Here is a 15,762-nt window from a genome sequence, read left to right on the forward strand (position 1 = left end):
CGACAAAAACTAGGTAATTTCGGGACTAACACATGGTTCAGTTTTATTTCAATAATTCGCTTGCGCGTATGGATTCTTTAGCAGTGGGAGGAAACCGGAGGACCCGGAGAAAACCCACGAGGTTGGACAGGTGTCCCTACAACCGGAGCTGGACCATATGTTGTGCTTCATATTCACAGTGGTCACTTAGCCGATTGAAACATCCTGTAACTAATTGTATTGTGACGTGTGTTCATTTGGATTTTTTAAAGATGGCCTATGTGCGTTCACCAAAGCCATAATTCCTGACAAAGTGACAACCTCTTATGTTCAGAAAAGTAATGTGCAATCAAAAATACCTTTTGTACAGATAATTTAATTACTGTTCCAAAGACATCATATAAATTGTCGATTAATTCGAGTGGTACAGCTCATTAACGTTTACTGGTTCCAATTAAGTACAATGTTCCAGCAAAGGACAAAAATAGTAATACGTGTACATTGTCTAAACAGAAATGAAATTGAAATGGGGTTTAACGTCCTACTGTTCTGCTCCTGACCGGGCTAATGAAGACGGACATGCGCCATACAGTGTGCTCTGAGGGGAATTTTGCCCGTGCAGCGGCACTACGACTTACTCTTATATCGAATTCCAACTGCCAAGGGATCTTTTCGTTCCATCCGAATGAGTATACGTTGTCAGTGTGCCAGACCAGTCCGTACAATTCGTAAACCTTTGGGTTATCGTGAGTTGGATCATACCGACTGTGTGTTTAGTTCATCCCTCAATGACACTGGTTTCCCCAAGATTAAGAGAGTTTTAGGACAGCGCATCAGTCCCACTGATGTGAAAGAATACCTGGTTCATATTGTGGGTGAACCTGCTCAGAAATCCTTTTGGCTCACTGGATCCAAGCTTAATGCTAAATCCAAACACGCCATATTTGTGAAACCTCCACCTTTTATTTAACTTCGAATGTTAAGACAATGACATTAACTGAAAATTGTGTAATTATTTTCATAGTTCCATTCTTGACACTTTTCTCTCCATATTTTTGCCAGAAAATCGTGATTACTTTCATATTTGCTTTTTTGACATTGTATTTTCTCCATACATTTGCCTTGAAATTGTGTACTTACATTCATATGTGGAATTTTGAAACATTTATTTTTCCTGCAAAATCTTGCCTTTCCATTATATTGTACAAGAATAAAAAACCCTGTCTCGCTTAATATCCATTTTGAACATGTTTATTGTTTATTATTCATGTATTGTTTTGACACTGTGGGGACAGATGTGACATTATCGTCTAAAGACTTTCTTCGACGTCACGTTGTGGGATCAATTATTTCAATCATCAATTAACTGACTCTGGAAAACCGTTTATTTTGTTACTAAATTTATATAACAAATACAGCAAACTGCAAAGTTAAATCCAGGAAAACTACAACATCTATTACAGAAACTTTAGACGTTATTAGAATATCTACGGTCTGAGTTTAATATCCTTTCTAACTCACACCTAACGGCTTAACGTGGCAAGAGCCACATACTTCTAGATAGTTTTACATAAGGCTCGTGCTAGGATGATGTGTTCACCCTAGCCTCTAAGCCGAGGAGGCTATGCACTGTAAAAAATATCCATTTTTTATGTGGCCGAATTCCGTAATTTAACACCTTTTTTCTGTTAATCGATGGATTTTTTGGAGAAATTGTGTTAATTGTCTGAATTATTTCTTCAAATTACGTGTTTTATGTATTTCTGTGGAATATTCAGTATTAAACAGGAAATTTCCGTGAAATTTAGGGATAAAATGTTTTATTCCCTTCTATAACGGGCTTAATTCTGTTATTTTACGGAATAAACGGTGGAATGACAAGGAAGTTCCGTGAAATTTAGGGATAAAATGTTTTATTCCGTTCTGTAATGGACTTAATTCTGTTGTTTTACGGGATAAACGGTGCAACGATAAGTAATCGTATACATATATAATCATTCCTAATAATCATCATGTTATAGTATTCATTTCAATTTATTAACCATAATATGAAGAATCATATTTTGTAACGTTTGGTATATTAATTGACATGTATATCTAATTTCCATTATTTATAAGATCTATAAAGTGTATTGTTATTCATCATACGGTAATCAGATTGTAAGTATTTTCATAAATATGTAAAAGTATGTTTTAATGCCGCGGGTGTTAAGGTTGTAATATCTGGTAATCAAGCAAGCTAAAGTCCGGATATTACAACCGGTTGGCCAGTGTAAGTCGGTTTGTCTCTATGGCAGAGTCTGCATACCTGCGAATTGATAATACCGCCTCCAACCACTGACGAGTAGCGGTTTGTGATACCTTGCTCTCGATTCTTATAATAGCGAAAAGAGGTTACGTTTAAAAATTATTTGCGATATCACTTCGGTGGAAGCGGACGTTAAATAAAGCTATTTCACGCACGCGTATAAAGTCAATGGTTAATTCAATGAAATTTTTATCACCTTCATGGTCAGGAAACAAAATTTACCAGGATTTTTTTTTTTCTGTATTTGAAAATGGAATTTATGTTAATTGAAGGAATTTCTGTAAATTACAGGAAAAACAAATACGGATAAAATTTTCCTGGTAATTTTTGTTTCCGGAATTTTTTACGTTTTTTCACGGAAATTTTTGTTACAGGTCTCATCATGATATCTGGTGGAAAATCAAACCAGCTCCATCATGATATCTCGGGGAAAATCAAACCAGCTCCCTCCTATAGAGGAAGTCTAATGCCCAGCTATTAGGGCGGGACAATTACCATTTTTGGGTAAGTGTTTCGTATAGGCACCGTTTTACGTCAACACTATTCTAGTTGATTGTATACTAATCCGTTCACGAGATGACTGGACTATAGTACCCTACTTCCAGCAATGGACACTGACATAACTGTTGGCCTTTTCATAAATTTAGTGTGGTCTTCTTTACTACCAGACGTAGTCAGTATATATCTATCTCATTTATCGCCTGTCCAACCTCGTGGGTTTTCTCCGGGTCCTCCGTGTCCTCCGGATCCTCCGGTTTCCCCCCTCTGCTAAAGACGCGCAAGCAAATTATTGAAATAAAATCAAAACCATATGTTAGTCCCGAAATGATGTAGTTTGTGTCGAGTGGACGTTAAACCCCATCTCTCTCTCTCTCTCTCTCTCTCTCTCTCTCATTGAATGGTCCTCTTTAATACCAGCTGTATCTCATTTGGATTATTCCGTTCTTAATTTGGCTACTATTACTAATTGTTGCTAACCTACATGTTATAATGGCCTATTTGTGCATGTTGATAGCTTTTATATTATTAGGATTAGGTATTAGTTCTGTTATTGTCAAGGGAGAGTACATATAACTCGGATACCTTCATTATGCAACGCATATCCAATATTTGTATGCTATAGTTATTACATGGTCCTATTGTCTTATTTAATTTTCACTTACACGTACTTTGTTTTTAGGGGGAGGGGGTGTCGACGGGTTTGCGCTTGCGCGTTGTATCATAAGGTCTGTCTTTGGGTCAACTGGTGTGGTTTCGATTCTCCGGTTGTACTTCACAAGGTGTAGGGTCACCTGTCCGACCTCGTAGGTTTTCACTGGGTTTTCCGACTCTGATAAAGAAATATTCGTTCCAGAGACATAGGTCTAAATTTTAATGTAACCAAGAACCATAACTCGTTTTGTCACTAAGCGTTAACTGCCTTGATAATGAACCAGTTTTTAAAAAATGCCAAAATGGTTATATCCTCAAAAATCAAACGTGGCCAGATTGTTGATCCATGACGTTTGTATGATAAGTCTTATCATATAATTCTAAAATAAGCCCCAAATATTATTGAATTCCACCTGCCAAGGGATCTTTAACGTGCACGCCAATGTATACACGGGACATCGCTTTTTCGTTCCATCCGAACGACTAGAAAACTGTCATTGTCAGGCCCTCCGTCCTGCACCACTGACAAGGGGAAACCACGTCGGAAAGTCCCGATGAACTTCCTCGACCAATGCAGGGATCGAAAACCCGACCTACACAAAAAGAGAAGAGAACGCGGGTCGAAGAATAGTACCACGGGGGCGAAGAGTAAACATTAGAAAAACCAGCTATCTGCTGAAAAATCTCCATATATTCCATGTATACTTTTGTCTTTAAAAACGAAACGACCTTACATGTAGCTAAGTCTCTAACCTAATATCATCCAAAGTCGTCGACATTGAAAACACGAATTTAAATCAACATTGATGTTTTGATCTTACCGGGAAAAGATGGGCTTCTGATATCCAATATTTATGACAAAATAAACATTTTAACATTGGTACACGAATCTTGTATCATAATACGTTTCAGTGCCATTTGTAACAAGGGACTCGAAGAACTAGGCTAGACATATTCCACAAGTCATATCAAACGGTGACGCCATATTCTTACCTGGAGAGCATGCGCAATAAATAGTATCGGTGTGGACTGGAATAACCAGACGATAGAGACTGCCATTCGCTTGAGACTTCTAGCGTATTTCGCCGAACATAACTGATAAGAAATTACAGTAAAACAGTAACGATTGGATGTAAATCATATTATTCATATATTATTATATGCGTTGCGACCCCTTTGTGTCAAATATTAGCGATTCGGCTCCTTTAAACGATGGTTCGATTTATCCACATATTTGTACACATTGCACGTGCGCGCTGTTTCATAAGGTCTGTCATTGTATCAACTGGCGTGATTTCGATTCCCCGTTTGTACGGTTTCCTCCCACTGATAAAAAATATAGACCCCTACGCGCAAGCGAATTATTGAAATCAAAGTCCTGAAATGACCGAGTTTGTGTCGAGTGGTCTTTAAACTCTCTCTCTCTCTATCTCTCTCTCTCTCTCTCTCTCTCTATCTCTCTATTTATACACATACATAATTAATATATAGGTGAAACTAAATTACATTCCATTAACTTAGATTAGAAAATAAACTATACATAAACAGAATGTTACTTACCAAACACCAGGAATACATGGTAGAAAAACAGAAAACAGATCTTTAGGTAGAATCATTTTTGGATATTAGAAATGTCTTTTACTTTTACAGCTAATATAACCCGTCGACTAGTTCCTTTTAGTTTGACGTGACGTTTTAGTTACACATGAATGCTAGTCCTGTTAGCAGTGTTGCAACAGCTGACTAAACGAGCACGCTAAACATTCAGTGGAATCGCTGAATCGGTTGTCCTTTCTCCGTAATAAATAATTTCATGTAGACAAGTATCAGCGTAATCAATGGCCGCCACCAGATTAAACAACACACTTTCCCATTATAGGCATTGCTTGTTAATTAACTTTTAAGCTCTTTTGTTTCAAATATTTGAAATATACAAAGTTAATGGGACCACCTGGATTCTGGATTCCAAGTCTCTGATATTCTTCTGGACATCAAAGGTGTTATTTCGTGTCGGTACGCAAATAATAATGTCTAACGGGAGATGACTTTAACATCTAGAGTCGAGTTTAACCGCTCGTTTAGCTAAGCTCGGTGATTTAAATCTAATGTCATTCATATGTGTGCTGTGCAGATTAAAGTCTTTAGTCAATTGCCAACATTTCAATTTCTGTTCAAATTATGGACAATGCAATCATATTTTCCTTAAAGCTAGAAACGCAATCATTCCAGCAATTTGCACACCCTAAAAATTGAAATAACTTCCTGAAAAAAAATTAATAACTTCCACTTTGTTCTTTCAAACGCCCGGGGGCTTTTCATGGACATGGAACAAAGTCATCTTCTGTGAAACAAATTATTGCTGGTTAGGTTGAGCAAATCTGTGGCAGTATACCACCTTCACCTTGTAAAATTTCAAACGACCGGGGACTTTTCCTGGACAAAGAAAAATGCCATTCTCCGTGAGACAAATTTCTAGAACTACTTGTTGTTCAAGTTGAGCGAATCTGTGACACTATGTAGATATTAAATGACAAGTCCTTATTGTTATTCATGTTATAGCAACATCTTATAGAAATGAAAATGAAAACGATGAAACCTAATGATGCACTATTGATCTGGTCTTGGGCACAAACATGATTCCTAATGATGCCTTTGAATTCCTCGAATGGCCATTTCTTTGGATGTAACCGACATTTTTCTTGGCACGGAATCTTTGTGAAAAGACGTGTAATTGGGTAATTATTATAGGTGAACAACTTTTATGACATGTCTAGCACCATTTAAAACAGTTTGTTCTTATTAATCAACACCGTCTGGCCCACGCGGAATATGTGCCATATTTTAAGAAAGCGAAAGTATAATGTATAAAGGTTATGAAACTTGTACTAAAAATAATTATTCCGTAGTTTTCTCTGTAGACACGTTACGTAAATGTAAAATGTAAAGGTCTTATAACAAAGAGAGAGACAAATGAAGTTTAACGTCCACTCGACACAAACTAGGTCATTTCGGGACTAACATATAGTTCAATTTTATTTCAATAATTCGCTTGCGCGTAGGGGTCTTTAGCAGTGGGAGGAAACCGGAGGACGCGGAGAAAACCCCAAGAGGTTCGATAGGCGACCTACTCCTTGTCACGTACAGCCGGGGAATCGAAACCACGCCAGTTGACTCAATGACAGACCTTATGTTACGGCGCGCACGCGCTAACAATTCGGCCATTAAACCTCCTAATCCACTGGCAACTACAATGTTGTGAAAGTTGCGTCCTACTCACTGAGTCACTGTGACTTCTCTACAAGACGTAGAAGTATAATCTAATATATGATACAATCAGCAGTTTTTGTGATACGACAAAATCAATTACGTTAAAGGCGGTGGGTTATTTACGTCTTGTGATGAAATTTATAATGAAGTTGTCAGGAATTCTATTAAAATGTTATCCGAATAATCAAATATCTGACACAGGGCTATGTTGTCACTTCGATAGATTCTGATTTTAAATAACTAACTTGTAGATGAAAATCTTGTAAATGTTTGAGAAAAATGAAATAGTTGAAACTTCTATTATTATTGACGTAGATATCGATTATTTTAATGGAGAGAGAGAGAGAGAAATGGGGTTTAACGTCCACTCAACACAAACTAGGTCATTTCGGGACTAACATATGGTTTTAATTTTTTATTTTAATAATTCGTTTGCGAGTAGGGGTCTTTAGCAGTGGGAGGAAACCGGAAGACCCGGAGAAAACCCACGAGGTTGGACAGGCGACCCTACCCCTTGTCACGTACAACCGGGGATTCGAAACCACGCCAGTCGACTCAATGATAGACTTTATGATACAGCGCGCGCACGCTTACCATTCAGCCATCCAACCCCCCTTATTTTAAAGGAGCTAAATCTCGAATTCGATATTGTCCATAATATTCGAAATTAAAAACATGAATTAGAATTCAATATTGGTCCATTTCAGTCAATATTGATACTGTTGTTTTGCCGTAAAAATATGGTGTTCTTATATCCAATATTTAATACACAATGAACATTTTAAAATCAGTACACGAGCCGTGTACCCTATGATTTCGGGTGCCATTTGTAATGAATAAAGACAAACATACTCTACAAGACAATACGGAAGTTATTATTTTAAAATGGCCGATTCACAAACGACAAAATTAAAAAACGTGTAATTTGGACTGTTTGCGTATTTCGCCGAACATAATTAATTAGAAAGTACAATATTTGATTTTAAAAATGAATATTAATCACTTGACATACATTCATATTACATTAATCCGAATGCCATCGAGAGTTGATTATGGTCTTGTGTTGTTAATAAATGTCTAATTAATAGTTTATATAACATTTCAGGATTAAAGAATGGTAGATTTAGCATGAAAGACTTATAATAATCCCCGTTAAATAGGATTAATCCATCTTCATTATCCCAGTCGGAGGAGAACAGTAGAAAGTTAAACCATATTTCATAGGCTTAAATAGGCTTAAATATAATGCAAGAAATCGTAGATTAGTTTTAAAACCTAATCAACGTGTCCTAGAACTAGACCTGTTATAAATGGGAGTAATGATGGATGATATTAGATGCAATAGCTTGATTAAACCAGATGTATAATTCAACAGCAGATAAACAATTATAATCACGTAAATTGATCCTGATATAATATCTACTTATATGATTGCATTAATATCACCAGTTACATACGTCATCATCAGTTACACACGTCATCACCAGTTACATACGTCATCATCAGTTACATACGTCATCACCAGTTACGTATTTTAAGTTGTTCAATGGTCTCGAATTGAAGGCAATGCGTAATATATTGAAACAACACTCGGCTTACGCCTCGTGCAGTATCAATATATTACTTAATGTCTCGCTCTCGACCATTAAACCATACATATCGTTTATTTTTGAAGATATATAATAGTTCCAAAATAGATAATTCAAAATTAATATATTGAACATTTCAATAAAATTACTTTCTTCTGAGCGACGTCATCACTGTTTGAAGATTGGACATAGATTGTTTATTATCGTAGCAACGTTACTTGTTAATCGAGACCCAACCTCGCTTCTCCATTTTTAAATTAAATCATTAAATGGCGATCATGTTTTAATCTGTTTACAAACTGTGCCATCTGATGATCTAAAGAAGAGATTATAGGTTTGCCGTGTAAAGAAATGTCTAAATAATAGTTTATAAAACATTTGAAGTTAAACTAAAAACCTGTAATAGGCGGAATTACCTCTTACATAATGCATCTTTAATTTGCATTTTCCGACAACATCTAATTATTTTTCACGACTAAAACTAAATTGTACTCGCATAGATTATTTAACGTTCCCTCTTGGTAGTGGTGCAGGACAAAGGGCCTGACGAGGACAGCTGTCTAGTCGTTCGGATGGACGAAAAACCGAGGTCCCGTGTACACATTGGCGTGCACGTAAAAGATCCCATGACATTTGGAATAAGATATAAGAGTAGGCCGTAGTGCCGCTGTCCGGGCAAAATTTCCCTTATAGCACACTGTATGGCGTATGCCCGTCTTCATTAGCCCGGTTTAGGAGCAGAACAGTAGGATGTTAACATTTAACATTTGATTAAAAAACAACAAAATATCTACCGGGTTTAGAAGGAATCGGAATAAAAGGTGGCGTTCTCTGGTTTTAAACAAATCATATATATCATATATATCGGTTGGATGGCCGAATTTTATTTCAATAATTCGCTTGCGCGTAGGGGTCTTTAGCAGTGGGAGGAAACTGGAGGACCCGGAGAAAACCCACGAAGTTTGACAGGCGACCCTATTCCTTGTCACGTACAACCGAGAAATCGAAACCACGCCAGTTGACTCAATGGCAGACCTTATGATACAGTGTGCCATCCGGCCATCCAAGCCCCCTAGTGATTGCAAGTCTCTCAAATGATGAACAACGACTTCATGTTGGCTACACTGTCGATCTATTGTCAGGCTGTTAGGGTTTGGTTTTTTTTTTGAAAAGCTGCATTAATCTGTAAAGTCGGTTTAATATTAAACTTATCACGACTTCCAGATATTTTAACTTCAAAATAAGTACGGAATGTGAAATGAAATAGGGTCTAACGTCCTACTGTTCTGCTCCTACTGGGCTCACCATGAGGCAAGTTTTGTCCGTACAGTAGGACGCCACTGTTAAAATTATTATGTATTTTTACCCTTTTTTAACTGGCAGAAATATTGTCATCGTTATAACTGTATTTTAACATTGCATGTTATTTCACAGTCTGTAATGTATATTTACCTCTAGCTATTATACATCCAAGGTAAAATTACATATCTGTAAATGGAGTACATGTAAAATTATCATGATGTTAATTTACATAAATTTGTACAATAACATTTAATACAAAAGAATATTGTGTATTTTGACAGAGTTTATGTATTAATACCTCATAACTATTGTAGAATTACAAATTATGTAATTTGCCATGGTAACATTACTAAAAGGAATATGTTTGTCCCCGCTTGGCTAATTAGTCCTAGGTTCTATCCTGGCGAACACAGAAAGTTTTGCGGAACTTTCAGCCGAGCACGTAACACAACATTCGATAATGTAAAGAAATTGTGTGAGTTAGTTGTATTTTACGTCCGCTTCCACCGAGGTGATATAACAGACAATAAAGAAATCAAATGAAATGGGGGTTTAATGTGCTACTGTTCTGCTCCTTACAATGGAAGAGTAGGTGGCATGACACTGTCCAAGCAAAATGCCCCACACAACTCAATGTATGACATATGCATGTCTTTATTAGCCAGCTCGGTGCATTCAGATTTTGAATAACCTATTTCTCTAAAATGGACTAAAGTGACTGACAGAACAGACAATATTTTGCAAAAAATTCGATATGTGGTCAAAAAGGGGAATATCCGATGTGACCACTATTTGACAGTAAATTTACAATTTTCTGTAAAAATAATACTTCAAACGGCATTGTTGTTAATATACAGCTCATATAATGTAAACTAACATATGGTTGTATTACTACATTAAATTTGATGTAATTTTACATAAGCCTTGTATTCATATGCATTTACCTCGTTTTAAATGTAAGTTAACAAACCATGTGATTTGACAAATCCGGCACTGTATTTTTACTATACTTATAACTGTAAATATACATATAATTTTAACAGTGTACGGTCTACTTTTAATTCGATTTCCAACTGTCAAGGGTTCTTTTACGTGCACGCCAATGTGTGCAAAGGACCTTGGTTTTTCGTCCCATCCGAACAACTAAACAGCCCTCCTTGTCACGTACATTGCCCAACGCCACTGACAAAGGAAACAGCGCCGGAAAATTCCAGAGAAGTTTCTTGGGCAACACCGGGAACGAATCCGAAACCTGCGGGCAAGCGACACAATGTACAGGAATTTTTTTAAAAATGGCGGAATTTTGAAAGTTGGCATCATAACCCACTCGTGTTTCACAATATAGTACAAAATTTACTTTTAAAATAAGTATGGAATATATTTGAATTTTACGATGAAATGATGACGGTTTTGACAGTTTGCATGATAGACACGTGAGCAGGGTCGGATTAAGACCACGCCCTTAACAGATGTAGGTGCCTCCGTATAGGCGTACATGTTATTCCAAATATAAAAATAATGATCCATAACATAAATTTGTATTTTTCAAAATGAGGTTTTATACCCGAAAAATTAATTTGGACAAAGCAGGCAACAGTAAGAAAGAGAGATAAAAATTTAAAAAAATTATTAACGGTTCTTAATTAATTTTTAAATCGCTAGTACATATTTTAAATTTGTCACCGATCAAAGCAGGTGGTACTACCACCTTCCCCCCCACCCCGCCAAGCCCCGCCTCTTGATGCGCTAAGCACGCGCTTTTTGTTTGCTTAATCGTAAATCCAGCAATGAACGCGATTCACAATAGTCCAAACCTTAAATTCAAAATCAGAACAAAATATACTTGAATTTCATGAAATGATGATTACGCTTTTTGAAAGTTCACATGCCACACACGCAATTCACAACAACATATTCAAAACTTATCCTCGGGAGCCTGGCGGTCGTCAACACACGATATACATAGCGATATGTTCTAATCCAAACACATGACCATGAATAAATATAACAAATTAACTTATTGACAAAACGAACACAATCCTTTATAACATAACCAAATTATGGAGCAGGATTCACCACGGATCCATATTGTGACATAGTCATGTTGATAAAAATTAACCATTTTTCCTTGATGTCCTAATTAAATACGTAGCCAGGCAATCCAACCAGTCTGCAACCACGGTCCCAATGGTACGTATTCCGTCGATTAATTCCTATAAAACAAACTGGGAATTACGATGCAAATGGTGTAATGTCGTCCATAGTTTAGATATGATCCGACCGCTTCATCAATTATAGGTATTCAGTTTTCACTGGGGACGAGTTCGGAGCATCACTTTAATAATTTATAGGTTTCAATCTGTTCGTCAATTTATATCGGGTATATATGAATAGACACCGTTTCAATCTGTTAGTTAAATCATCCTCAATCAGTAAATGATGTGAGGGCATTGTTTGGCTTAAAGGGCATTATTCAAGAGCTAAATATTTATGCCTTAAAGGAGCTAAATTGCTAATATTTGGGACCTAGAAATTGGCCCAAATGGGTCGCAACGCATATAATAATGTAATCTGATTGTATATAAACTGATTTACATTCAATTGTTTCCGTTTTGACTCTAATTTCAAATCAGTTTCATGCAGAGAAATACGGCATGTGTCTCAACCGAATGACAATTTCTAGCGTGTGGGTATTCCAGACTATTGCGCATGCTCTCCAGATAAGATATGGCGTGACCGTTTGACATGACTTGTGGAATATGTCTAGCTTCTTTCTTTCTGGTCACTTTTTACAAATGACGCTAAAACGCACTATGGTACACGATTCGTGAATCAATGGTAAAATATTTATTTTGTCTTAAATATTGGATATCAGAAGCCTATCTTTTCCCGGTAAGATCACAACATCAATGTTGATTTGAATTGACAAATAATTCGCGTTTTTAACTTGTAAGACTTTGGATGATATTGAGTTAGAGATTTAGCCACTTTAAATGTTATATAAATTATTAATAGGACATTTATTAACTTTCCAAGTTCATAATCAACTCTCGATGCCATCGGATACTCGAGATTGTCAACAGATGTGAATGATTTGATTTAAAAATGGATAATCGAGACTTTGTTTATTATCTTAACAACGGTAGCAATGACAATCGCGACTACACAATAACTTGGCATTCCATTATCTTTCAGCTCTTTATCTAATATTACATAATGTATCTTTAAATCAAAATCGTCAAGTATGAGATAATTTATAATCTCACAGAATTCTATCTTGAAATGAAATGAAATGGAGTTTAACGTCCTACTGTTCTGCTCTGAACTGGGCTAATGAAGACGGGCATACGCCATACAGTGTGCTATGAGGGAAATTTTGCTCGGACAGCGACACCACAACCTACTCTTATATCGAATTCCATCTGTCAAAGGGTCTTTTTATGTGCACGCCAATGTGTACACGGGGCCTTGTCAGTCCCTTTGTCCTGCATCACTGACAAGGGGGAACCACGATACTATTTTGAAGTTGTCATCTTCTGTTATAAGATAAATATATTATTGTTCCCTGAATTATAAATGGTGTACAAAATGGACATCATCTTTAAAAAGTTTCAATCAGATTAAAACACAGATCCTATTTCGTTTCGTTTTTATAGTTCAAAATGTCGTTTTACTTGTCTTTACTACACTAGGATCTGGAAGAGTTTTTATATTACCCGCGTTCTGAATGATGTAAGGGCTTAGCCAATGAAACGGTCTGTTATGGCGAGCTTTAGACGTGTTTTGCACGGAACTGTGGGTAATCCACTTGTAACATCAATGCTGATTGGTTAATCAAATGTCTGACGTCATAGGGTAAAAAGCCGCTCGTGTGACCTCTACAACCGGTCAGATCTTCGTGCAGGCCATCGAAAATATAGATCTGTATTTTAATCAGATTGGGTAATTTTACTCTTCCGGGCACCTGTTACCACTGTTCGTCGTGTATGTTTTACCCAGTGAACAGTCCATTTGTTGATTACACTATTTTGCCTATACGTTTTTTTTTAGGACTTCGAATTTTGTCTAATGGTTTGGATTGTTCGTACTTGATTTTATATTTTATGGTAAATGATGAAACATACTAAAAGCATTACTTAAGTAAGTTCTAAAAGGATATAACAGTAGTAAAATAATTACTGTTAAATATTTTATTTTTCTTGTTTTTGTTTTACCCAGGAAGACATAAAACACACTAATACCATGGCTTGCTGAAGGTCTTGAGTACATAAATCCGTCTTAAAAACAAATATCCATTAAAATGAAATGAAATGGGGTTTAACGTCCTATTTTCCTTCGCCGACTAGGCTAATTAAATTGTTCCGATAGCATTTAGTAATTGAACTAGAGTATACAGGTCACAATTCTATGGAATACAAATACTGTTTGTTAATGAACGCTGTTTCGACTCATAGGTAGGGTGACCCACCATAAATAAATATCTCCATATATCTCGACAATTTCGCCACAATATTTATATATATGCCAAGCCTCAAATCAGTTTCACACAATTATAGTCACTAAATAAACGATCATGTTGTACTTAATAAGCTATGACCATTAATCATGTATAAATAATAGAATGAAAACTGGTTCCAAGAGTCGTCCATAACATCCAGACACTTTTGAGTAAAAGATAGGTTACGTGCCCTTGTTTTGAAATTAGTCTATCGACCATTCTACGTCTGATTGACAGGTCGGGATAATCAAGACTACTTTTTTACGAAACATAACAGAAAGCTAGAACAAGAAATTGAATTTAGAAATAAGCACGTTAGGTAGCTCAACAATCGTTTTAAGAAGCTTGTAAAAGTAAAATGAAACTACTGCTAGTATCATGTTCCTGTCTAACCCGAGTGATTCAGAGATATTATTTGTACTAAACCAAAAGATGCCGCTCTTAACGGTACAGTTAACGATAAAGCGATTTAAAAATTGAAACGAACGTAATTTCTAAATCTGCTGTAATAACCAAGAAGCTTAATTTTACTGCTATTCAAAATCGTCAACAATAAATTTTTTACGGCTGTAATAGTTGATAGATTTGTAGAGAAAAGCACGTGCCATGGCTATTTATAGTATCATACTGTCAGAAAGTTGGTCTCGGCACGGCGAATGTGCACGCTTCAGTGGTAGTCTCGAACTATCAGCGGTGGACTGTATTTCTGTGAGTACATGGGTCACCCTACTATTATAGGGAGAACTGCCATCTCTTTATCTTATCTCCCATAATGTATCTTTAATTAGACATTAATTAACTTATCCAAACCATAATCAACTCTTGATGCCATCTTATGTGTCAGATTTTCACTGGATTTGAATCCGATCTGCCGATCAACGCTCATTGATGATTAAATCCAAAAATGGATAATCGAGACTATGCTTGTTATCGTACCGACTTTAGTAAGGATGATCGAGGCTATAAGGCTTAAAATATCTCGGTTCAGAGTGGAGCAATTTGACTGAAATTGTCAACATTTTCTATTTACGTTATCTAGTTTTTAAATATTATAGCGAGAACTGGCAATACTTTATCTCATCTCCAATAATGTCTCTTTAAGTGAAGAATTTACTAAAAATTGTTCATCTTATTTTAACTAAAATATAGCCCTTTATAAAACTTTTATTGTTTGAATGTGTCAAATACATCAATAAGAAACTATGTGCAATTTTTTGTGTTTCTGGATCAAAGATATTTCTCATAAAAAGTGATTGAAAGTTGAGTAAATTCTTAACTTAAAGTTATATTATGGGACAGTAGATAAAGAGCTGGCAATTCTCACTATCATAATTAAAATTAGATAATGTAAAGAGAATTTGCTGAAAATTTCAATCAAATTGATCCACTATGAACCGAGAATCATCATGACTAAAGTCGGTACGGTAAAATACATAGTCTCGATTATCCACTTCTTGATTTAATCATGAATGAGCGTAGAGCAGCAGATCAGATCCTAATCCAGTAAATATCGCAGGCTAGCGATGACATCAAGAGTTGATTATGGTCTGGTTAAGTTAATTAATATCTAATTAATAATTTAGATAACATTTCAGGCCTTAAGAAAGACCTGCAATAGGCAGATTTAGCTCTTGCATAATGTATGTTTAATAAAATTGAAAATATTT

The 15,762-nt window shown here is 36.0% G+C and overlaps 1 protein-coding gene across 2 annotated transcripts in view; it reads right to left on the reverse strand.

Moving 5' to 3' along the window:
• Positions 1-15,762, reverse strand: part of LOC126827410 (G-protein coupled receptor dmsr-1) — a 106,577-nt gene that overhangs the window by 57,214 nt on the left and 33,601 nt on the right. The window contains exon 1 of one of the 2 annotated variants that reach the window (XM_050556719.2): positions 5,000-5,107. The exons of the other annotated variant lie outside the window; for it this stretch is intronic. Coding sequence (XP_050412676.1) covers positions 5,000-5,055 — 56 coding nt within the window. The 5' untranslated portion in view covers positions 5,056-5,107. Of the gene's footprint in view, positions 1-4,999; positions 5,108-15,762 lie in introns of those variants that run through there. 2 annotated transcript variants of the gene reach the window in all.

This window comes from Patella vulgata, chromosome 7, assembly GCF_932274485.2.
Source record: "Patella vulgata chromosome 7, xgPatVulg1.2, whole genome shotgun sequence".
NCBI lineage: Eukaryota > Metazoa > Mollusca > Gastropoda > Patellidae > Patella > Patella vulgata.